The 25,096-nt window shown below is 38.8% G+C and overlaps 2 protein-coding genes across 2 annotated transcripts in view; both read left to right on the forward strand.

Moving 5' to 3' along the window:
* LOC144368757 (Fc receptor-like protein 3) overlaps window positions 1-25,096 on the forward strand; it is a 611,935-nt gene that overhangs the window by 383,708 nt on the left and 203,131 nt on the right.
* On the forward strand, window positions 4,013-21,773 carry LOC144368200 (rho GTPase-activating protein 29-like). Its single transcript, XM_078026853.1, has 9 exons — window positions 4,013-4,124; window positions 4,718-4,945; window positions 8,776-8,981; window positions 9,624-9,812; window positions 10,084-10,221; window positions 13,324-13,556; window positions 16,278-16,593; window positions 16,721-16,829; window positions 18,563-21,773. The coding sequence occupies exons 1-9, from the start codon at window positions 4,013-4,015 to the stop codon at window positions 19,411-19,413; spliced, it is 2,382 nt and encodes a 793-aa protein (XP_077882979.1). The 3' UTR covers window positions 19,414-21,773.

Below are 25,096 nucleotides of genomic sequence, written 5' to 3' on the forward strand. Positions count from 1 at the left end.
AACTGCCTGGCCCTGATGGGCACTGTAAAGGGGACCATGCACTTAGACAGGTTTCTGGCTATCACAGCCTAGCTACATATACACTTGGGTAATTCCTGTCTTTTTTCCCCACTGTGCCCTCTGTTCTTATAAAAGCTTTCAATGACACTGAGTCACCAACAATGGAGACTCATGAAAGAAAATATTCTCCTTTATTTTACTCAACCCATAATGGAAAGAGACCTATATTTCCATTGCCATCCAGACTCTTGAGTTTTAATGCTGAAGAATCAGCAGCAAAATATGTCCTTCCCTGTGAAAACTGCAAAGGCACATCAAGTTTAAGAATAACTCCATCATATCTTAGATTGGAGATTTTTGCAAAATGGCAAAGAGGGAAAATTATAATTTTTAAATTTAGACTTCAGAATTAGTGAATATGGTTTCTTCATGATGTTTTTATTTTATAGTCTTTGTTTAAATTTTTATAATCTTTTAAATTTTTTTCTAAGTAGCTATACATGACAGTAGAATGCATTTTGACACACTGTATACAAATGGAGCACAACTTCTCCTTCTTCTGGCTGAACATGGTGCAGTCACACCAATAGTGTAATCACACATGTATACAGGATGCTTATGTCCTTTTCATTCCACTGTCCTTCCCACATCCTCTCCCCTTCCCTCACTCCCCTCTGCCCAATCCAAAGTTCCTTCATTCTTCTCTACACCCCTTCCCCCTCCCATTATGAATCACCATCCTCTTATCAGAGAAAACATTCAGCCTTTGGTTTTTTGAGTTTGGCTTATTTTATTTTCTATTCTTAACACTTGTTCTAGGGACTGGTCTAGAAATGGGAAACAAAGCCAAAAGAAAAAAGAATGAAAGAAAGAAAATAAACTTTTTTATATACAATTTTGCTTTAAAAGAAAAAATGTCACTGAAAGACTGCTATGCTGTTTCACCCTCCATGTCCATGAGTGATGTTGGCCTTCAACGTATGGCTACAGCAACATAAAGAGAAATCTCTATCATACATGTATACACACCTACTCACATCCTAGGAACACTCTGAAGACACAAAACAGACTTCAGTACAATTGGTGTCTTTCCCACACCACTAAAAAACAAGGAGAGGGCTGCCATATGCAAGACTTTGCATAGGCTTGGTGTGGACACCAGTCTCTTTCTGAGGGAAGTCAGGTTAATAAAATGGGACAGCATACTTAATGGGGGACAGGAGGGCAGCACATTTTGGAGAACATGTTAACAAAGGAAGCAGATTATGATAAGCTACGAATGAGAGGGCCTTTGTGAAGTCACCAATATCCTTCCCCTCATGGACTCAAAGAGCTCAGACCTGATGGTGCAGTGCAAAGTCCAGCTGGCTTGGCTCCGAGGAGCTACCTGGTGAGGTGTGGGTCTGTGAAAGGTGCTTGCTGAACACCACTGACACTGTCCAGCAGGGCCCTGCTGCTCACTAGGGTGCTTCTAGGACTGCCAAGGAATGCCATGTTGGGACCATAAGACTCATGTGTAGGGGGCAACTGTTGTCCCCAAGCTGATCATCTGAGGAGAGCTGCTGAGGTGAGAACCATGCTGTGGCAGGTGTTGTGCCACAGAAGCTGCTAGGAAGCAGTGTCACAAAGTTTACCATGCAATCTTAGGTGCTCTTTCCTTAATGCTGGACCTGGTAGTATTTGGCTATGGGTATTCCATCACTGTCAGGAAGTAATTTTGCCTTTCTGCCTACCCTAGTAGGACACATCTCTGATCACCTCTTCAGACCTGCACCAGCTTTGAAGGAAGAGGGCCCAGATGCTCCTTAGCAGATGGGGTTATTCAGATAGGGGGAGGAGGCAGGCCAAGGCTTCCTTATGCTTTAGAGACCTGTGGTGGCTTTGCTTCTTATGTGGTTCCTAGAAGGCAAGGCTCTCAAGACAGGAGCACACAGCAGGGCCCTTAAGGATTTCATGGGCAAGCAAGCAAAACAACCCTGTTCAGATAGAACTGTCAGATCTGATGATAGTGCCCAGAGGCCGGCAAGAGGGCAAAGCATGAGGAAGGTAGGAACAGGATGGGAGATGGTTAAGAGGATGAGCCAAGGGGATGCACTGGGTCTGGAGGAGATTCCAGGTTCCAGCTTAGAGGAGAAGTCTCCCTGTACCTCCAAATCCTTGCTATCCCAGCCACCATCCCACTGCATGCTGTGTGGTCATATCCTACCACTTCCTTTTCATGAGCCAGTTCATGCTACAAGTTATGTAGTCTGAAGGGAATTAAAGGCCTTTGTCATATCCTAGGAAAAGAAGGATGGAGCATGAAAAACACACATGTAGAAACACCCTGTGGGGATTGGAGAGGAGATGTTGGGGGAAGTTCCCTGTTAAGTGTGTGTATCAGTTTTCTTAAGGAGAGGTCAAATTGACAGGGACCTCAGACATCATCTAAGTCTAGGTCCACCTTTTACAGATAAGGGGCATCAGCTCACAGAGACAAAGAGGCCAGCTAAAGGCATACAACCGGTCGTGACAAGCCTGGAGTTACAGACCAGATATCAGGAAGAAAAGATGGTGGACTGCACACTGGAGGGAGCCAGTGGGAACTGGAGGCTTCTGGGTTAACTTGGCAGGCACAGGATGAGGCTGTACAGAGGCAATCTTGTAAGTGTTGTGCTAAAGTGGCTCAGGAAAGAAAGCAATCCTCAGAGAAGAACCAAAGGGAAGCAGAAAACAAGAGCCAGTTAAATCAAGGCCCTTGATCCTTGATCATGCTATAGAGGTCAAAGCTCTAAGGGTACAATTTAGGAACATTCCTAGGAGAATGCTCAGCTCCTCTGATGTTTACCATCTCAGTGCAATGGTTTAATTTCTGATTTTTAAAACAATCAGTTACATATCAAGTTTTTCTTCAAAGTATTTCTAGGGAATTATAAGCACAGTATTTAAGTAAATGTATACAGTATCTGGTACACGTATTTTAAAATTTTTTCCCTTAAAGTTCAGTGTTTTATTTGAATTGTCAATTTTTTTCTTTCATGACAATGTGATATGGATCTTCCTTCATGTGTTTCTTTTTGCCTTCACCTGTTACTGCCTTCCATCATTTCATCTCTCTCCCTATGTACACCCCCATTTTCTGTCCACTTCTCACACTCTCCTGGGTCTTTTCAGTTTCTCCCTATGAGGTCATTTTTCTGGGCACTGGCTTGTTGATCCCAGACACACTACCTGTGTTTCCGTTTTTTTGGGTTTTTTTTGTTTTTGTTTTTGTTTTATATATATACATATATATATATATATATATATATATATATATATATATATAGTTCCTGTCCTGAGATAAATGGAATTGCTTTTTCCAGTGAGTAGGGCAGGCCAGGAGCTCTTGGGGGGGGGAATAGTTAATATAACCATTCCATAGTCATTTTCTCTCATTCTGAGATGAATTTTGAGAGTGCAGATGGAGAGAGTAAGATAGACCTTCGAGGAAAATGCTGTCCTCTACTGTGGGCAGAGTAGTGGGCTGGTTTCAATTTAAATTTGTGTTTGTTTGTTTTTACCAAAATCTACTTTTAATAAGTGAACAGACCACCAGCCCCTACCCTGCTTTACCTGCACAGCCACTGCTGGCCCAGCTGCCACCTCACAGCAGGCCATCACCAGCCAGTAGTACCCTTGCCATCCTCACAGCCGCCTGTGGAAGTCCCCATCTCCATGCCAGTAAAGGGATGCCACAGAGACCGACTGCTGCTTTCAGTGCCTTTAGTGGACTGGAAATCTCAGTAAACTTCTCTGAGCAGCAAGGAACAAGGACTTGTTCAGACATTTCAGAACTGGATGTAGAGGTTGGCAGTAGACACAATCGATAAATAGACAACTTCTCAAATAAAAAGGCTCCACATGAGCTCCCCTCAGGAAGACATTCACACACCTGACTGCAGAGCACACCTGCCGCTGGCCAACGGGAGGGCGGCAGGCAGCCTTTGGAGGGTCAAGCAAAGGAGACAGGAGCTGGAGACCTCGCTGCACGATGTCCCGATTTGAGGGCTGCGGGGATCAGCAGGGACCACAGCAGCTGCCATTAAAAACAGGGCACAAACGCACCCCCTGGTGCTCTTGGCATGCCCTGTGCATGCAAGGAGGTGAGAGAGGCTTGTGTTGTGGTCTAAATGCCTCTGAAAAAAGGTCAGTGTCTCTGCAAGCTTCGTACCCCAGGAGACGAAACACTAACTATGGATCCCGATGGCATCCTCAGACCCCGGGCTGTACTGGCGTCACTTAAGTGTCTGCTTTTTCTTTGCCACTTGGGCTGCCACAGTGGTTATGGATGCAAGGGTGTCCAGGCTGACAGACATAGTCTTGGCTGGATCAGGCTGAACTGTTTCGGCCCGAGCTGTATTTGTACAGCTTGTAGCCTGTGATCCACAACCGCCCTCATCTGCCGCTGGCCCTGATTCCACCCCCACGAGCGCTGGCCAGTGGCTGGTCTCTGGGGGACTTGGCAGTGCATGGCGGGAAGGTCTTATGTGGCCAGGATGGTCTTGGAGGTGGCTTGATAGGGCATTCCAGGGCCATGCATGGGGATGGAGGCAGCGAGCTCTGGCCCTCCCTCGCCATGCATTAGGCGGGAGTCTAAGTCCTGGACGCTGGAGGAAGCACGGGGATGAGTGTGGGATGGAGGTGGTCGCTCTGGCGCTGCATTGGGCTGGGGACTGCAGCGATGGCTGCTGACCAGTTGCCATCCAAGGTCAGGACGGCCATAGGGTGACGTGGGAGTCCCGGAGGGGAGGTGGCTGCGGGCGGGGCGGGGTCTCCCGCGAGGATGGAACCTTGAGATGGGCGCCCACGAGCGGTGGACGTCACCAGCGGGCACTATGGGAACCAGAACACTGGTCCTTGGTGATCAGTGAGCAGTTGGAGCAGGACGACGACGCTGCGGCAGCTGCGGACCAGAGCCATACTCGTGATACTCAGGATACTCACGGGTTAACCTGACTCTTCCTTCTGGGTTTTCGGGTCTTCACAATCCTCTTTCCCACTGCGATCATTTTGTAAGTGTCATGACATTTCCTGAAATTTCATTCTGATGAGTACCTAGGTAAAGAAACTGACAAGTGCTGTTCCCCTTTTACTTTTTCTTTTCCCACTTCTCCTCATCTAGGCCTTGGGTGATGACTACTTTGGGGAGGGGGGCCTAAAGGGGCAGGGACACCCTCCTTGCCTTTCTTTCTGAGGGCCCCCACTGTTGCATCTCTATCCTGCCTCTTCTCTGTCCTTCCCTTATTACTGTCCCTTCTGTTTCCATTCACCATTTTTCACTCATGACCTTAGCACACAGAGATAGGGTGTAAATTGGAATTGATAAGCTGGGAGATCCCAACTGCTACAAGGAGAGAATGTCCCTGTGAGTATGTGGCCAGGATGCCCCAAGACCTTGTGGGTGACAAAAATCTGGTGTTCCAAAGTCGCCCCCCTTCTGTGGACACCAAGTGGACCAGGACTGTCCTTTTCTTTGAGTCAGACAGGTGCTGGTTTATTTCACTTTTTCACTGCTGTCCCTACCTTAGAGACCAAGGAGAGGGTTCCACACTGAGTCATTTGGATCTTTGACATCCACTGAGTTCTTTGGATCTTTTGGGGGAAGGGAGGAGTGTTAGATGTTTGGTGAATATTCCAAGACCATTTCTAAACAGCAGGCAGCTTTTTGTACTATATCAGTTTTGTTCTTTTCCTCTTTGGTTCACTTCACCTCCTTATTGAGTTTGGGTGTAGGGATCTCCCTCTTCATGAAAAAGAATTCAAAATTAGATGTGAAGATGAGTGTTCAGGATGAGTAAATAAATCACAGCACATTATACATGTATACATGTGTGTCTTTGAAATTAAATCCTCCCCATTCCAGTGTGTTCTTTAAGCAGTTTCCAGAAATGCCTACTTAGAAATGCTACCTTATTGTAAGAACTGTGCAAGGGAGGAACAGTGACACTTAAGCCTCATTAGGTTGACAATGCCTATAGCTCAGGTCTCATGATTTTGATAAAACCTTTCAGACTGAATTGGAAGAAAGCCCAATGTGCCCAGGTAGAAAAGTTTCACCCACCAAGTTGGCAGGATATTCAAGTTTGGCTGAGTTGAAAAATCACTGTTCAGTGAATGTAGAGTAACACCAGCCCACTCCACCCTCCTGAAAATAGAACAACCTCTCAATTATCATCGCCTTCACCTCCCACCTGTAAAAGCCCTTGACCTAGGAATGTGGGCATTTACAACTGCTCTTGGTCCCAGGGGGTTAGTACTACCAGTGAACAAAGATGATTCTTAGAAGGGATTCTGGAAGGATTTTGATTCCTTTCTATCATAATTGATTCAGCATTCACTCTGAAAATTTAGCAGGATCTCACTTTATGCTAGACAGAGTCCCTGTACAACATTTCCATTTAATGAGTGGCAGAATACAATAACCAAAAACTAGAGACCAAGGAATGATTATTTTCAATGGAGGGAATGAAGTGATATTTTTGTGTGAGCTTCAAAGTAAAGGGTAACTTTCATAAGCACAGAAGTGGGGAGGCTCTCTGCACAGAATTTCTGGTTATCTCTAATGTCTACCAGGATCTCACTGCTTTGACAGTGCAGCCATGTGCTCAGAGCCACTGAGGAATCTAAAAGAGAGCTCTGTAGGTGGCCAGAATGTGCAGGTGTCTCAAATCAAGTCAGAACCACTTGATTTGAGACAAGAAGTCACAGACAATAGCTCTGCTTTGAAGCTTTGAAGAGTAGTTGGTTTGCTGTTTCTTTTCAATTTCCCATTCACTTTCATCATGGTGATGAGCACCCACATAAAGATAATTCATGTGTGTAAAGAAACCAGGGGATTGATAAAGGTTGGGAGCAGATTTTGGTCTTTTCTGTGGAAAGTGGTATGTGTTTTATTAATTGTCTTTATTACTACGTGATGAGGAAATGAGCCACCTTGTTCGTAGAGCAGATATTGGGCAACAATACCTCCCTTGATAAGAGTTTTATTTTTCTTGAAGAAAGTTTCAGGTTGTATTGCTGAGAAAGTTTTCAAATGTCACAGTCTTCCTTTTTATTTGATTTGTTGTGGTGTTCCATATTGAACCAGGGCTTCAGGCATGCTAGGCAAGCACTCTACCACTGAACTACACTCTAGCCCCATAGTCTTCCTTTGAAAGGAAGAAGTAGGAGCTAATTAACATGTTTATAGAAGTGATAGGGAAGGGTAAGTTCAGTTTCAACTTCAGGGTGTATGCAGACAGAACCTTCCATAATGTTACTTATAATATATTTCTCTAATATTCATTGAGTACCACCATGATGATACATTTGTGCTTAGCATGTTAGAATGAATGGCTGGCTTGCACAGGACATTCAGGGGACTCTAGGCTTGGTTGAGCCTTGCTGCAGAGAAATGAGAAGGAGAGTGATGGAGCTTATGGGGATGATCTTGAGATAGCCCAGAGTAGATCTGAAGGTAGACTACAAAAACCAAAACAAGTTTTTATTATGGGAAATTTCAAACATGCATGAAGTAGGCCAAACAGTATTTGAACTCTGTGTATACAACCTCAGTTTCAAAAATTATCAACACCTGAACAGTCTTTTATCTCTACTTGCATTATAATTAATAATCCTTAAAAGCAATTATACACAATACAACAACATGGCTGTGTTCCCAAAACATCCTTTATTTATAAAAATAGGCAGCTGCCCTTCATAACCTTGAATTCAAAGACGGATAGTGTTAGGTTGTATGTTTAGATGTGTGGTTCCTGTTCATTTTAGAGGTGACTGAAATAAGGGTTGAGGTTCATTATGGATATCTTTTATTTCAGCAGCATTTATTGAAAGTCCACGGAATTACTCTGGCATCTCTGTCAGAAATCGGTTGCCTGGGATCCAAGGTGGTAGAGTAGAGGAGATCCTGTTTCTGGCTGCTCTGTGCCTGAATCAGAGAAAGCTATCAGGTGGCTTCTCCTGCTCAGGCGGGGTCTTGCCTTGAGGGAACACAACATCTCAGTGCATGTGACAGGACTCCATCCAACAGATTTTCGCAGAATCCACCAGAGCTGCGAACACCAAGCAGAACTCAGAGCCTCCTTGTTCAGGTGAGACTCCAAAGCCCACAGTTTGAGCACAGGCGTGACTCTCAAGGGGGGAGCAGAGACACCAACTCAGCACCTCATTGGGGTGGCAGAACTCCTGAGGACGCTCTGCTCCCACGCAGGTCCCCAGACCACATTCTAGGCAGAGCACGAGGACATCCCAGCTCCCACCACCTCACCAGACACCCAGACTGGGAAAAGGACTGTCTCCACCTTTCTCACCATCTTTGGTGGGTGTGGTTACCAGCCAGATCTGTGACTGCACAGGTACCTGGATTCCAAATCCCCTCCCCCAGCTGTGATAACTCTGTATAGACACTATCAGCACAAAATCAGCTCTCAGTTGAACAAGAGCGCAGTGCCACCAGGACGCTGCCCACCTGGTGCGATCCTAAGGTGGAGGGCCTGAGGTCCCCCAGCTGAGACCTGATAAGCAAGAGAGGGGAGGGGGCTAATACCCAGGAGCAACTCAGAGAGACCAAGATTAGGGAAGCCCAGACAAGAGAGGGAGAGCTTCAGTCTTCTCACACTGGTTACCTACACCACCCTGAGGGCAGAGAACCAAGCTTGGAATAGACAACTCCACCTACTGAAAGTATGTTAGAAATGCAAAATAATAGCTTTTTGTAATATATAAAAAATTTCAAAGTCTAAAAATTATTCCAAGTACAATATCATGTGGTGTATGTTTTTGTCATTTTACCTTCTTACACACGAACATTTCTGCTGTTCGGACCCTGCTCCCTTGGAACATTTCAGCAATCACTAATGGCAAAAGCAGCTACCACCCATAAGTTCAGAAGATGGAAATTTCCTGGAAGATGTAGAATCTGTGAACGCATTGTCATATTTCGAGGTTTTAAATGCGAAGAGGTAAGATCTTTTTGGAATCACAATTTTTTTCTTTTGCTATATACTTTTTTGTTATGATTTTACTTATTTGGAGATGTGTGTGTCCACACACAAACACACATATGAATATGTTGTCAGGGTCTTGCACATGCCATATTTTTAGAGAGACAGAAAGAAGAAAGAGAGAAAGAGAGAGAGAGAGACAGAAATTTTAATATTTATTTTTCAGTTTTCTGTGGACACAACATCTTTTTTTTAATTTTATGTAGTGCTGAGGATCGAACCCAGCACCCTGCGCACACCAGGCAAGCGCATTACCGCTTGTGCCACATCCCCAGCCCATCCACCCTTTCTTAAAATTGTGTTTTGAAATGGGTTCTTGCTAGATTGGTCTGGCCTTCAACTTGTGAAATTCCTGTTTCAACTCTCAAGTATCTGGAATCATGGGCATATGCCATCACACCTGGCTTGCCAATACATTTTTAATAAAGTCCCACAGTTTATTTCTGTAGTTTTCTACTTTGTTTTGCTGTTAAATGCAATTCACAAACCACAAGTAGTACTTTTTAACTTATTTTTGTCGTTATTAGTCTGCCTGTAATTTCCTAGTTGTGAATAATTTTAAGGTGAGTCAATCAGTTTTCAAATATCATTTTCTTGTAGTGTCTTCTTGCCTGCCATAAAAAATGCATGGCAAACTTAACCATCATTTGCGGACATCAGAAACTGCAGGGGAAAATGCACTTATTTGGAGAAGAATTGTCCTGTGTTGCCAAAAAGGAGCCAGATGGCATTCCTTTCATCATCAAAATGTGTACTTTAGAAATTGAAAAGACTGCCTTGTGTTTACAAGTATGTTGTTTACTCCTAAAACTCTAAAAACATAAATGCCTTTGTGATTTGTTTTAATGAAAAAGAGACTTTCAGAAAATCAGCACTCTCCATTTGTAATAACTAAATTTATTCACATTTATTTGGAAAAGGTTAATTTATTTAACTTCAACTTGTAATTTTTAAATACTAATAAAAATTGAAGTAGATACATCAACTCTGTCTACATGTCTGCATTTAGCCCTTTGTACTAAAGTAAAATATTGCATTCTGTTTTTCTTTTCTCTTCAAGGGAATTTACCGAGTCAGTGGCAGCAAGGCAAAAATCGCAATTCTGTGTCAAGCTCTGGAAACCGGAAGGCATTTAGTAGATCTGTCCCAATTTTCGTCACATGACATCTGTGAAGTGTTAAAATATTACATTCAAAAGGTTAAAGTTTTATTCTAAACCTACCATCAAATGCAAACAGCAAAAATATTTTATATTTCATATTTTTCATTGGTATAGACTATGGCATCACCCCCCTCATTATTCTAAGATTTTATAATGATGTACTTTGATGTGGATATATTTCCATCCAGTATTCTGGCCACTCCATGAGCTCCGTCAGTTGTGAGCGCTTTAGTTCTTGGAACTTTTCTTGATTTTTATTGCCATTCTCCCACCCACCATCTGTCTTCGTAATTTGCACTTGAAGCTCCTGTTTGGAGATGTGTGTGTGTGCACATACACAAACACGTATATAAATATTTATAAATTTGTTATTTGTACACATGGGGATTAAAAATTCAAGGTCTTGCAATTGCTTGGCAAGCATACATGTTCTCCAATTCCCTTACCGTTTCTTTATTGCTCTTTTTTTCTTCAAAAACTTTCTAAGACAGTTCCTTGTCGTTTTCTTCTTGAATAAGTAAATTACTTTATTTGTGAGATCATGTTTTAATATTCAAGAAGTCTGATTTTCTATTCTTTTGATAACATTTTTTAAATGATTATATGATGCTCTTTTATTGTGGATATTCATAGATTTTTCTCATTAAGGGTTCTTTTCTCTATTTGGCCTCTAACCTCTGTAGAAATACAATGTGACCCTCATATATAACATTAAATTTTCTATAGCAACATAAAAATTAAAAATAAAGTGAAGTGAATTTTACTATATCATTGAACATTTTGAATATCTAGTTTTTCAAATTATGAGGTATTTTGTTTATTTATTTATTTGCATTGCAGCTCTTCTTCTTTGAAATCTGGTGTCTATTTTTCATTTAGTGCACATCTCAATTTAGATTAGCTACATTTCCAGTGCTCTTTCTCCATATCTGACTAGTTGACAGCATATCGATAGCATCATTTTACACCTTCAATTTGTTCTTTTTCTACTCATTTTGATTTTTGTCTTTCATGGTGCCTAGATATATTAGAGTTTGGACTTGAAATCACTTTGGAAGCACTTGAACACATCAAGGCTTTTTTAAAACTTTGAACTTTACTATAAAGTGGTCTAGATGGACTGTTTGGTATGTGCCTAGTTACATGTCTAGTTCCCTTTTCTGGGACTGGTGTGATCTTCTTGGGAAGGCATTTTTTTTAATTGTAGATGGACACAATACTTTTAATTAATTTATTTATTTTTATGTGGGGCTGAGGATCAAACCTAGTGCCTCACACATGCCAGATGAGTGCACTACCATGAGCCATAGCCCCAGTCCCCTAGGAAAGGTTTTGTTTTTTCCTTGCTTAGAGATACAGTACCAATACTGTGGGAGCCAGGGTTACTAAGACTGTAGGATCTGTGCTTTCAGTGTGTATATAGCCAACATATCCCCATTGGAAGACAGTTACCTCTCTGTTCCTTATGTTTGGCAATGCCTCGATTCAGAGAGCCTCTGTATCCCATTGCCCAGAGAAAAAATTTTTAGAGCTTTAGGAAGGAGATTGCCCTAGTACATAAAGTGGAGATAGGATTCTATAGAGAGCTAAGCTTTCTCAGCTGGCCCACCTGCAACCTAACCCAAGATCAGAGGACCTGGTAATGATTGTCCATGTCCCTTTAGGATTCTGAAAAACATGCTGAGTGACAAAGGGTCAGTTCTCTTGGAAATGCTGCATCAGGACTTATTCATCTGCTCTTCTACTTGTGAATTGTTGCTTTTTGTTTTCTCTATTTTCCTAGTCCTTATGAGCCTACTGTAGTTAAGTGGAATTGCAGGAGGGAAAGAAATTAAGTATACATTGCTTGATCTACAAAGTTAGCCCAGGAAACCATTGATAACCCTTTAATCACATTCTACAGACCCCTCAACTGAGAAATGAAGGTGGATACCTTTGAATGACTGGAAGTCTCATAATGTGTCATCCTTAATCTTGTTTAGTCGGTTAGGGAGAGGAGATGAATTGGGTCTAATACAATAAACTTGCATTCTGTTGAGGAATTTTGTATGTCTAAGACTTTCATTTGGAAAGTGTGCTCAATTCTTGCAATAGTGTTAGAGAGTAGCCTTTATCTGACTCATTGACCTAAAGCTCCAAGAGGTGAAGTGACTTGCTTCAGATCCCAGAGTGGTGAAGATAGAAACTGATCACAGGGCAACACCTTCACTCCCCACAGATATTATAGGACATCAGGTAGCTAAGAGTTCACTGAATTTTCTATTGTAGATCAGTAGAAACATTGACATTCATTATGGCAGTGGATATTTGTTGTAAGAACTTCTTTTTTTGATCTATTCATGGCAAATCAGCCTGTTTTAAAGTTTCATGAGATGTTGACAGTATGTTTTTGTAGGTCATATTATCTTGTGCTAATCTTCATTCTTCCCAAGTAAAATCTATGCTCTTTAGCACTTTGATATTTTTACCCCTTACTCATAAAATCCATGGGTTTCTGATTCATTTTATAGATTTTGTTCACTATTCTATGTTTGTTCCAGTAAAACAGCTGAAGATTATGCTATTTGGGGGGCAGATGTGAATATAATGTGTTTATGATAGAGATGAAGAGTTTTAAAATCCCATGATGAAGCTTAAAGCTTAAACTTCATTTAAAGTTTAGAATTTCACTCATTATCTATTAATTTGTTATTAACATAAATATAATTTATAGTCAAGATTTTGATTTGCTTTCTGAGTCACTACTCTACCAAACATATATTTTTTATTTTATGGGCAGGGATGAAGCTCAGTACTAGAGTGCTTGCATAGCATGCTTGAGGTCCTAGGTTCAATCTCCAGTACTGAAAAAGATATCAATAAATACAGATTGACTTTAGATTTTGTTAATCTAAAGGGACATAAAATTAATTGAGTAACTCTCACTTATACTTGACTTTAACAAAGAAAACAGGCAGAAGATTTTTTCAAAATATTTATTTTTTGGTTGTAGCGGGATGCAATACCTTTATTTTATTTATTAATTTTTATGTGGTGCAGAGGATCAAACCCAGGTCCCCGCATGTGCTAGGCAAACACTCTACCTCTGAGCCACAACCTCAGCCCAAAGGTATTTTTAATATAATTTTCTTTCTTTAGCTACCAGAGCCATTGGTTTTATTCCAATGGTACCGGGAATTTATGGAGCTTGCAAATATCATCCAACATTTTAACCAAGAGCAGGACACCAAAAGGGACAACTCTGAAGACAACACATCTCCAAATATGTGTATGGAAATCAACCAAATTATTCTCAAAACCAAGGACCTTCTAAGAAAATTGCCACCGTCCAATTTTAACACTCTACGTTACCTTATCATCCATCTTAAGAGGTAAGAATTTTTATACCATCTTAGCCATTTTTAATTGAACAGGGTAATACTATTCAGTACATTTATATTGTTGTGTTATGATTTTCAAAATGATTTCTAGGATGTTCTTATTATGTGTTGAGAGAGGGATACATTGATTATATGTTCATGCAGCAAACATGGTTCCCTCAGATGCTTCCTGTGTGCCAGGCTCTGGCTGGTGAAACAAGGATGGAAACATAGGTTTTCTGCTATTTGTGGGCTTATCCTCTTGGGGTACAGATCTGTACATAACCACAGTTCACCATCCTCCTTTTTCTGGTAGCTGTGCACAGCTTGTAGGTATGCAGAGGAAGTTTTGGGGATAGAGACAGAGCAGAAGAGGCAAATGCCCTTGAGTTCAACTTTAAGAACTGCGGGATGATTTGGTAGAGAATGTGCAGAAGAGCATACGAGACAGAGAGAAACAGACATTGAGACACAAGAAAGCATTTTGCATTTGAAAAATCTGATTTCATTAGGCTACAATATAGCAAGCAGTAGCAGGAACTGTGCTCTCCTTCCTAGAGACTTGATAAAAAATCTTATGGACCTGGCAGATGAGTTGACCATGTAGTTTCTATACCCACTAAAGAACTTGGAATCAGGAATTTCACATATTCAGATTTGCCTGCTACACCTTTCTCACAGCAATTAAGATCTCCTTTTTTAAATTTTTTTTAATTTATTTTCTGTGGCTGGAATTGTAGCTCAGCAGTAGAGCATGTGCAAGGTCCTGGGTTCAAACAGCAGCCCCACATACAAATAAATAAATTAAATAAAAATTTAAAAAAATTTATTAGTTCAAATCAGTTATAAATGACAGCAGAATGCTTTTCAATCCATTGTACACAAATGGAGTGCAAATTTTCATTTCTCTGTACATGATGTAGAGTCATACCACATGTGCCATCATACATGAACTTAGGGTAATGATGTTTGTCTCATTCCACCATCATTCACAACCCATACCCCTCCTTTCCTTCCCTCTCTTGAGCCCAATTAATGTTCCTCCACCACCAGAGACCCATTTATGAATCAACATTTATTTATCAGAGAGAATCTTGGCCTTTGATTTTGGGGGATTGACTTACTTCATGATATTCATGTACTCCTTCCATTTACCTGTAAATGCCATTATTTTATTCTCTTGTAAAGCTAATAGTCCATTGTGTATATATACCACAATTTTTTTTAAACTCTTCATATCTTGAAGGACTTCAAATTATTCCATGAAATAGAAAAGGAGGAAGCTCTTCCAAACTCATTCTGTGAAGCTAGTATCACCCTGATACCCAAACCAGCCAGAGACACATCAAGGAAAGAAAATTTGAGACCCATATCCCCGAAGAACATAGATGCAAAAATTCTCAATAAAATTCTGGCAAATCACATACAAAAACATATGAAAAAAAACAATGCTCCAGGATCAAGTTGTGTACTCCAGGGATGCAAGATTGGTTCGACAAACAGAAATCAATAAATTTAATTCATCACATCAATAAACTTAAAGAGAAGAATCCTATGATTACATCAATTGATGGAGAGAAAGCATTTGACAAAATACAGTACCTTTTCATGTTCAAAACATTAGAAAAACTAGGGGTAGTAGGAATATACCTCAACATAGTAAAAGCTCTCTCTGCTAAACCTAAGGCTAACATCATTGTAAATGAAGAAAAATTGGAAGTATTCCATCTAAAAATTGTTCAACATAATCCTTGCCACTTTAGCCAGAGCAATTAGATGAAAGAAATTCAAGGGAATACAAATAGGAAAAGAAGAACTCAAATTATCATTCTTTGCCAACAAAATAATTTTACACTTGGAGGATCCAAAAAACTCCACCAGAAAACTTAGAATAATAAATGAATTTGGCAAAGTAGAAGGATACAAAATTAATACCCATAAATCAAATGCATTTCTATACATCAGTGATGAATCCTCTGAAAAACAAATAGCAAAACTACCCCATTCACTATATATATAAAAAGCTGTGATATATTACCCATAGATGAATCTAGTATCATCCTGATAGCTAAACCAGGCAGAGACAGATTTCCTTAGATAGTCATAGAAATAACAAGCTGAGAGTGTTTGAAGTAAAACCAGAACATTGATAGTGGCAATGGAACAGAGAGATGTTCAGGAGAGAGAATCATTTAAGCTAGAAAACTAGCTGTGGGCAGCTGGGAGTGTGGCTAGTGAGAGAACACTTGCCTAGCACATGGGAGACACTGGGTTTGATACTCAGCACTGCATAAAAATAAATAAATAAAATAAAGGCATTGTGTCCATCTCTACGTAAAAATTATTTTTTAAAAAAGAAAATTAACTGGCAGTGACAGAGAAATTGACAGTGATGTTTTTGATTCCAGTATAAGAAACGGGGAATATATCCCACATACAAAGATGGTTAAATTTTTAGAGGTGTTTTTCTTCCTTCTGCTACTGAGTTCAGTAGTTCCTTCGACTTACATGCATTTTATCCTAAAATAGTACTCTGAAACTCAGTTTGGTGTGTGGTAAGTATCATAATGAAACAAAGGATTCTTTCCCTAGACGCACCAACCTTGACCCTTGACAAACGTTTTGTAGTCTTCTATAGCCCGAGTTTTCTCCACCCTTCTCAAGTCATAGGAAACTACCATTAAGGACATCTATTAGGCAAATCTCATACACTTTATGTGTTCTTCCTTTCAGGGTTGTAGACCACTCCGAAGAAAACCTGATGAACTCAAAAAACTTGGGGGTGGTATTTGGACCCTGTGTGATGAGGCCCAGGCCTACAACCACTCCTGGTACCATCTCCTCCTCTATTGCTGCATATGCCAATCAGGCCCTGTTAGTAGAGTTTCTAATTACCAATGCACAGATGATCTTCGATGGGTCCTTAGAGCCACAAAATATTTCATCCAGTACTGATGTTGTTGCACCTTGTGTGGATAAAAGCCCTCCTTCCAAACAGGTAATATCAACAGAACATTCCACAAAGTCACAATATTTTTCTACAAAGCAAGTGAGTTTTGACCATTACAGAATTGGATTAAATATGTGATGTATATGTTAACAAGTTAATAGTCTTTGAACTGTTTGTTTTTGAGATGTGTTTTGCTTTTAGTTTAAAACTTTTCTTGTATCAATAGGATATCCACACTGAAGATATTGAAATTAACAATTATGAATTGGCTACATCATTTGAGGAATCAGAATGCAAGCAAAATGCATGGGAAAAATGGGATGCATGTCTCATTGGTGAGTGGTCATGTACCATATATCTTTGCATATTTCAAACTTTGCCAAGAAGTCGTGATGAAAAACCAAGGTGAGGGTTGGACTTGTAGCTCAGTGGTAAAACGCTTGCCTTGGCATGTGTGAGGCCATGAGTTGGATCCTCAGTACCATATAAAACAAATAAATAAAGATAAAATATTGTGTCCATCTACAATACTCATCCTTTTAAAAAAAACAAGGTGTATTAATTTGAGGTAAGTTCAAACTTCAAGGTTTTATTAGTTAACTTTTCTAGCCATGGAGAAAGTTTAATGAATGTCATTTAAATGAATATCATCCTTTGTTTCTTTCTTGTAAAAAGATATCTTGAAATTCATAAATTATTTTTGTTCTCTTTCTGAGATTTGTTTTCACCTTTACTTCTTTGTCATCAATTAAAGTCAAAACAGAAAAAAGCTGGACTCCTGAAACTCAAAAAAATAGACTCCTAAAGTTTTTTGATGTCCCTTTACCTGTGGCCTAACTTTAGCACATTAAGCACACATGTCTTCCATTTTCTCGGCTCCAGTCTTTTTGTTCACTGTTTATTGATTGCTTTATTTCAGTGAATGGTTTCTGGTAAGGGGGTTGAAAACCTTTCATTCATTACTGCTTTAGTAGATCTAAATCTGAATTTTTTAATATATAGCCATAAATGTTAAATTTGATATATAAAATTAATGAAATATCAATGAGTGTAGCCTGAGAAAGTCTGAAAACAAAGACAGTCCATTACCTCTCTGCAAAGAAAAGCACTGGACTCACTGATTCCATTTATATGATTTGATCTTATTAGCACTTCTGTGCTATGATCCTTGGCCTCCTTTAAGCCATAGCTAACAGTCTGAGGAAGGTAAATAATGCCAAGGGTCATGTCCCTAAATTATTGTTGATTCAGGGTTTGAACCTCATCCTCTCTCATTCATAAATGTAACCTTGTTTCGCTGTCCAATGAAATTGGATTCCCAGGTAGGTATAGTAATAACAATAAATAATTTTAAAATATTTGACATTTTCATTACATACCAGGTAATTCTGAGCCTTTTCTTTAGAAGATCATTAACACCACATGCCAACATATCTCCACATAGGAGTTTGTCTTGACAGAAGAAGGCAAGTAGGGCTAGTGCACTAGGCTTGCCCAGGGCAGAAATGGAGCTGGAGCTGAGCCAGCACCCAGGCAGCTAGAAGTGGTGCTAGAAGTTCTGCAGGACTGTATTAGTGGATCAGCTGAAAGAGCATCCAAGTCCTCTCTGGTGTGTTGCCCTCAGTATGGACAGAATGTAGCTGGAAAGCAGATTAAGTGACAGGCAAAGTCCTTGGGATTCAGGACATGGCGTTTGTTGGTGTGCAGAATAGTGTTACTCTTCTAGAGTTACCATTGTCTGCCTGTTGAAATCAGGAAAGGCTTAACACAGAAAATATTCATTCATGGGTAGTATATCAAAACAAGTTACTACAGGAAGTGTTTTTTTAATTTTATTTTCTTTATGACTATTTGTTTTATTAAGATAAATCTTAAAAAGTAATGGTTGAATTAAAAATGTGCCTTTAATATTGTATGGATTTTTAATTCCTCTGCATAGATGACTGAGAAACTAATGTTGGAAAAAATATGTAAGACTCTGTTGTTGGAGAGAATGCCCATTCACAAATAACCACACTTCCTTATTAACCAAGCTTCTTGAAGTTAAAAACAATCTCTTCTTTTCCAGATCACAAAGAACTTGAATCATCATCACAAAAGATGGACAATATGTGTAAAACCATGAAACCACTTAGTCTGAAATCTGATGTGACAACAAATGATATACAGAGGCCTATGCCAAGCCCCAAGATCAGATGTTGCTGTTTGCCTGTAGATAGGTTCCATCTTGCAAGCTCCCCTAATGAGAAAAACAGCAGAAATGTGGGAATTGTCAATTCAGACAATTTTGGCCAGAATCTTACCTTTGAAGGACTTAATAGAAAAGATACCCCTACTAGTTTGGGCTCCCAAATTAATGGTTTTGATCAGCAGATTCCACAAACAACTCAGGGACAACAATGTGAACCAAAGAACTTAACTGGCACGAGTGCAGTGATTGTGCCAAGTGTACTCCAGGAAAAAGTGACAATGAGCATTAAGGTTAGTGGTGACCATTCCAACGGTGCCACACAGCCCAACACGCCAGCCAGTGCAGCAAGAGAGGCACCAGCGAGACTGTCCTCTCATTCTCACAGTCTTGCTCCTGCAAGAGCACCCAGAATACTGCAGCCCCATCTTGGGACAACATTTTACAAACCACCCACCCCGACCAGCAAAGTCAGGGGGACTGAGGAGAGACCAGCTTCACCTTCAGCAGCAGTGCCTCCTAGCACAGCTCTTCCTCCCCTGAGTCATGTGGAGAAATCTGTCCCAGAGGCAGACAGCACATCCGCTTATGCTTTGAAGCCAGCTGCTGAGCCTAAAGAGAACTCTGAGGATATCCGCCTACCTGACATGAATCCAATGTGCCAGGGATTCAGGCTCAAACAAATGGAAGAGTTACAAGACCTTGAATTTGAAATGCCACAGTTTGTGTAGTTGTCAAAATTCAGTTTTTCTTTTTCTTGTTTCATTTTTATGCATTTTGTTTATTTTATGATAGAATATTGTAACAGAACCTCTTTTGTATAGGATTGCCAAAGTGTCTATTTTGCCTTTTGGCCTTGTATTGTCTTTGCTAGTCATATAGAATGGTAGTGTTTTAGTCATATAGAATGAGAGTGCTCACTGGTATTGTCTTTAAATTCTGTGTTTTTGAAGTTATGCATAAAATAAGTATTATAATTTTAAATTTAAAATAATTTTCTCTATAAAATGTTTCATGTAAATGCATCTTTAATGTATAATATTGTTCTCAACAAATAGGGGCAGTAGGGAAAAATGAGCTTTATTTTGGAGCAAACCTTGTGCTGATTCATAAAATGCTTCTGAATGCAAGTGCCTGAAAAATCTTGATTGGGTATGAATATATTTTTTTCCCACATAATGTTCTAGTGCATCTTTGAACACTTGTGTTGTTATAGCATGTATGGAAGCATTGGCAATTTACTTAACTTTGTTAATATTTACATAGTGGCGTAAAAGCTTGCGAATCTGTGTTTACTAGCATTCTACTTGTTAATTTTTACATATGGTAATTAACAAAATTGTAGAAAAAAATGCAATTCAATACTAAAAAGTTTGAGACATTGGCAGAGACAACACAGACAGTCAGAGTTGAGGCATCTCCAGCGTAAGAGACCTGTAACCTCTCTGCTCTCAGCTGCAGCCTGTTGCTGGATTGCCTGCGACTTCTGGCTTTCTGCTGAGGAGAGCAAGTGGCCAACAGCTAGGGCAAGATGAAGCTCTCTCTGGTGGCCGCAGTTCTGCTGCTGCTCTGTGCAGCACGGCTGAGGAGGAAGACAAGAAAAGGACATGGGTACCCTGGTCGGCATCAACCTGGGGACCACTTACTCCTGCATCGGGGTATTCAAGAATGGCCACTGGAGATCATCTCCAAGAATCAGGGCAACCACATCAGGCCGTCTTATGTGGCCTTCACCCCTGAAGAAGAACGTCTGATCCGCGATACAGTCAAGAAGCAGCTCACCTCCAATCCTGAGAACATGGTCTTCGATGCCCAGTGGCTCATTGGCAGTACTGGGAATGACCCTTCTGTGCAGCAAAAGATCAAGTTCTTGCCTTTCAAAGTGTTTGAAGAGAAACCTAAACCATACATTCAGGTTAATATTGGAGGTGGGCAAACTAAGACATTTGCTCCAGAAGAAATTCTGCCATGATTTTTACTAAAATGAAAGAGACTGCAGAGGCTTATTTGGGAAAGAAGTTTACCCATGCAGTGTTACTCTATCAGTCTATTTTAATGATGCCAGTGGCAAGCAACCAAAGATGCTGGAACTCTTGCTGGCCTGAATGTTATGAGGATCATTAATCATTAATAAGCCTAAAGCAGCTGTTATTGCTTATGGCCTGGATAACAGGGAGGGAGAGAAAAACATCCTGGTGTTTTATCTGGGTGCTGGAACCTTCTATGTGTCTCTTCTCCCCATTGACAATTTGATGTCTTCAAAGTCATGGCCACCAATAGAGATACTCATCGGGGTGGAGAAGACTTTGACCAGCGTGTTATGGAACATTTCATCGGGCTGTTCAAAAAGAAGACTGGCAAATATGTTAGGAAAGAAAACAGAGCTGTGCAGAAACTCCAGCATGAAGTAGAAAAGGCCAAGTGCACCCTGTCTGCTCAACATTAAGCAAGAATGAAAATCGAGTCCTTCTATGAAGGAGAAAACTTTTCTGAAACCCTGACTTAGGCAAAATTTGAAGAAAAAACATGGACCTGTTCTGGTCTACCATGAAGCCTGTTCAGAAAGTACTGGAGGATTCTGACCTGAAGAAGTCTGATATTGATGAGATTGTTCTTCTTGGTGGCTCTACTCAAATTCCAAAGATCAACAACTTGTTAAAGAGTTCTTCAATGGCAAGGATCCATCCTGTGGCATAAACCCAGATGAGACTGTTGCATATGGTGACACTGTTCAGGCTGGTGTACTCTCTGATGATCAAGATACAGGTGACCTAGTACTGCTTGATGTATGCCCCTGACACTTGGTACTGAAACTGTGGGAGGAGTCATGACCAAACTGATACCAAGAAACACTGTGGTACCCACCTAGAGTCTCAGATCTTTTCTGCAGCTTCTCATAATCAACCTACTGTTCCAATCAAGGTCTATGAAGGTAAAGGACCCCTGAAAAAAATACAACCACCTTCCAGGTATATTTTATCTCACTGGAATTCCTTTTGTGGGGTCCCCCAGATTGAAGTCACTTTTGAGATACATGTGAAGACAAAGGTACAGAGAAGACAAAAAAGATTACAATTACCAATGACCAAAATTGCCTGACACCTGAAGAAATTGAAAAGATGGTTAATGATGTTGAGAAGTTTGCTGAGGAAGACAAAAGACTCAAGGAGTGCATTGATACTAGGAATGAGCTGGAAAGCTATGCCTACTCTCTAAAGTATGAGATTGGAGATAAAGAAAAGTTGGGAAGCAAACTTTCCTCTGAAGATAAGGAGACCATGGAAAAAGCTGTAGAGGAAAAGATTGAATGGCTGGAAACCACCAAGAAGCTGACATTAAAGACTTCAAAACTAAAAAGAAGGAACTAGAAGAAATTGTTCAGCCAATTATCAGCAAACTCAATGAAAGTGTAGGCCCTCCCCCAACTGGTGAAGAGGATACAGCAGAAAGAGACGAGTTGAAGACACTGATCTGCTAGTGCTGTAATGTTGTAAATCCTAGACTCAGAACTTTCCTTAGGAGAAAACTGAGAGAACTTAAGTCTCCAATGTAATTGGAATCTTCACCTCAAAGTGGAGTTGAAAATGCTATAGCCCAAGTGGCTGTTTACTGCTTTCCATTGGAAGTTGCTCACGTGTTTTGGGGAAGAGAGAGAGAGGAGGAATTGGCTATCTTAAAAAACTGGATATAAAAATGTGGGTCAGGATGTGTGTTCACCTCATAAATGTTCTATTTAATGATTGTGTCATGGAAATCTGGTGTAGGAACTTTTTTCTACCATAAGTGACACCAATAAATGTTTGTTATTTAAAAAAAAAATACTAAAAGTTTGGAACTGTCATAAAATAAAAATTTGTACAGATAAAGCTAAGGGATAAAACACTATCAGAAGCATTAAAACCATCTAAAGCCAAATAACTAAACTATATAATTTAAATTATAATATATTTATATATTATATATTATATACTACATATTATAGATTTACATATATCTATATGATATAAGTTGTTAATATATAATTATACTATAATCCTTATGTTTTATATATTATATAAATATAAATTATACTAATATAATAATTGTATAATTATCATATTAATAATAGAAATTATATTATTATATAATTACATTACAATGAATGCAATATAATATAAATTAATATAAATCTAAATATATTATATGATATATAATAAATGTTATATATAATAAAATAATATTTATATATTAAGTTTATATATTATTTTATTATGTGTTTATAATACATATGTATTTCATATATTATATATAATTTATATTAAATAAAACAATATGAATCATAAACATTTTGATATGTAATATATATAATTTATATAATATTTATTTATCTATTTATATATTAATATATATAATTTATATATAAATATATAAGTATGTTATGTAAATATATTATATAAATTATATATGATATATTATCATTAATATGTAATACGTTTATATATTAATATACATAAAATATGTATAATTTATATATTTTTATTTTATTATATATAATAAAATAAATGTATTATATATACTATAATATAAATTGGAATGTTATATAATTATATTGTTTTAAATTTGTTTTATATATGTATTATATATTTATATAATATATTCATATAATATTATAATTTAAATTATATACATAAATTATATCTTATTTGACTTTAGATGATTTTAATACATTTGATAGTTTTTAACCTCTTAACTTTATCTGTATAAATTTTTATTTTATGACATTTTTAACCTTTTATGTATTTTTTAAAATGGTCTTTAAAAATGCTTGCTTCAGATATTTTTAATTTCAATGCATTTTCTCTTGACATTATGAGGGTTTGGTTAAAACTATTCCTTTGGATGTATGCCTCTAATCCCAATAGCTTGGGAGGCTGAGACAGGTGTATCTCAAGTAGAAAGCCAGCCTTACCAATGGCAAAACTCTTAGCAACCATTTCTTTAAATAAAATTCAGAATAACACCGGGGATGCGACTCAATAGTTGAGTGTCCCTTAGTTCAATTTCCAGTACCCCTCCAAAAAAATCCTTTTGTATGAAATGTTTTGACTAATAAATCACATTGCATACTTTCTCTACCTGGACTATCAACCAGTGAAAACGTATATGTCATTAGAATTGAGCAATAATTTATTTAAGTTCATTTTGAGAGTACAGTAAGTCACATTGTTTGCAATTTGAGAGATGTAGATGACTGAATGTGTTTCACTTATAAAATACCCAGTTTTTAGAAACTAGTCCATTCCTGTTATTTTCTGGGTTTCATCATCTTGCCTAAAATATGATGTAAAAAGGACAAAAATAAAATAGCCTTCTTTGGTATGTGTGAACTATATTGTGAGTCAATGTTTTTGTATGATCATATTATACTTGATAAAAATTATATGTACAGGTTTATACACACATTATTATATGTAAATTATTTCAAGTACAGTAAGTTATTTTGGCTTCTCTGAAATTGTTGCCTCTTGGAGTATGATACTTTATGATTATTAACTATTGACCCAGTGGTCAACACATGGGCTCATCACTTGACTATGATATGAAATGGGTTTTAGGGAATGTTGTCTTCTAGTTCTCCATAACATTAAGGACTAAGTAGAAATGAACAAATGGCCTTTTTAATGGTAAAGACATTTTGTAGCCTTCCTTATACAAAGTACAAGAATAAAATTGGTTTGAAAACTTTAAAATCAAATCAGATCTAACATTTATTGAGCTTTCTTTGTGTATTTACACTTTACCGAGTTGAAATTTCACAGCAACCTCTAATGGGTAAGTAAGCATTTTATAATTCCTGTGTTACACATGAGGAAACTGAGGCTTAGCTAAGTGACATGCTTTTAGTTTTCAGAGATGCAGCAAGCAGAATTGAATCTCAAATACAGGGTTGTGAAATTTTGATTAGTGCTTCTTTTTTTGGGTACCAGAGAGCCACATCCATAACCCTATTTTGTTTTTTATTTAGAGCAGGGTCTCACTGAATTTTTTAGCACCTTGCTTTTGCTTTTGCTGAGGCTGCCTTTGAACTTGCAATTCTCCTGCCTCAGCCTCCCAATGGGATTACAGGCATGAGCCAATGTGCCTGGCTAGTTAGTGATCACTAAATAATAGCAGGAAATACTGAACAATAGAAAATGCATCTTTCGATGTTTTTGTTGTAAAATACACTTACAAATTGCCATTTAGACCATTTTGAAGTGTACACTTAAGTAACACTAAGTATATTCACATTGTCCAAGATGGTGTGTATTGCTGCGTCACTGGATGACAGAAAGCAGAAGCGGGGAAAGTGATGTGAATGAAGTGTGATCCTCTTATATAAGGGCATTCATTCTGTTAAAAAATATAGAGCCCCATGACCTAATCACATGTTTT

The sequence above is a fragment of the Ictidomys tridecemlineatus genome, chromosome 11 (assembly GCF_052094955.1).
Source record: "Ictidomys tridecemlineatus isolate mIctTri1 chromosome 11, mIctTri1.hap1, whole genome shotgun sequence".
NCBI lineage: Eukaryota > Metazoa > Chordata > Mammalia > Rodentia > Sciuridae > Ictidomys > Ictidomys tridecemlineatus.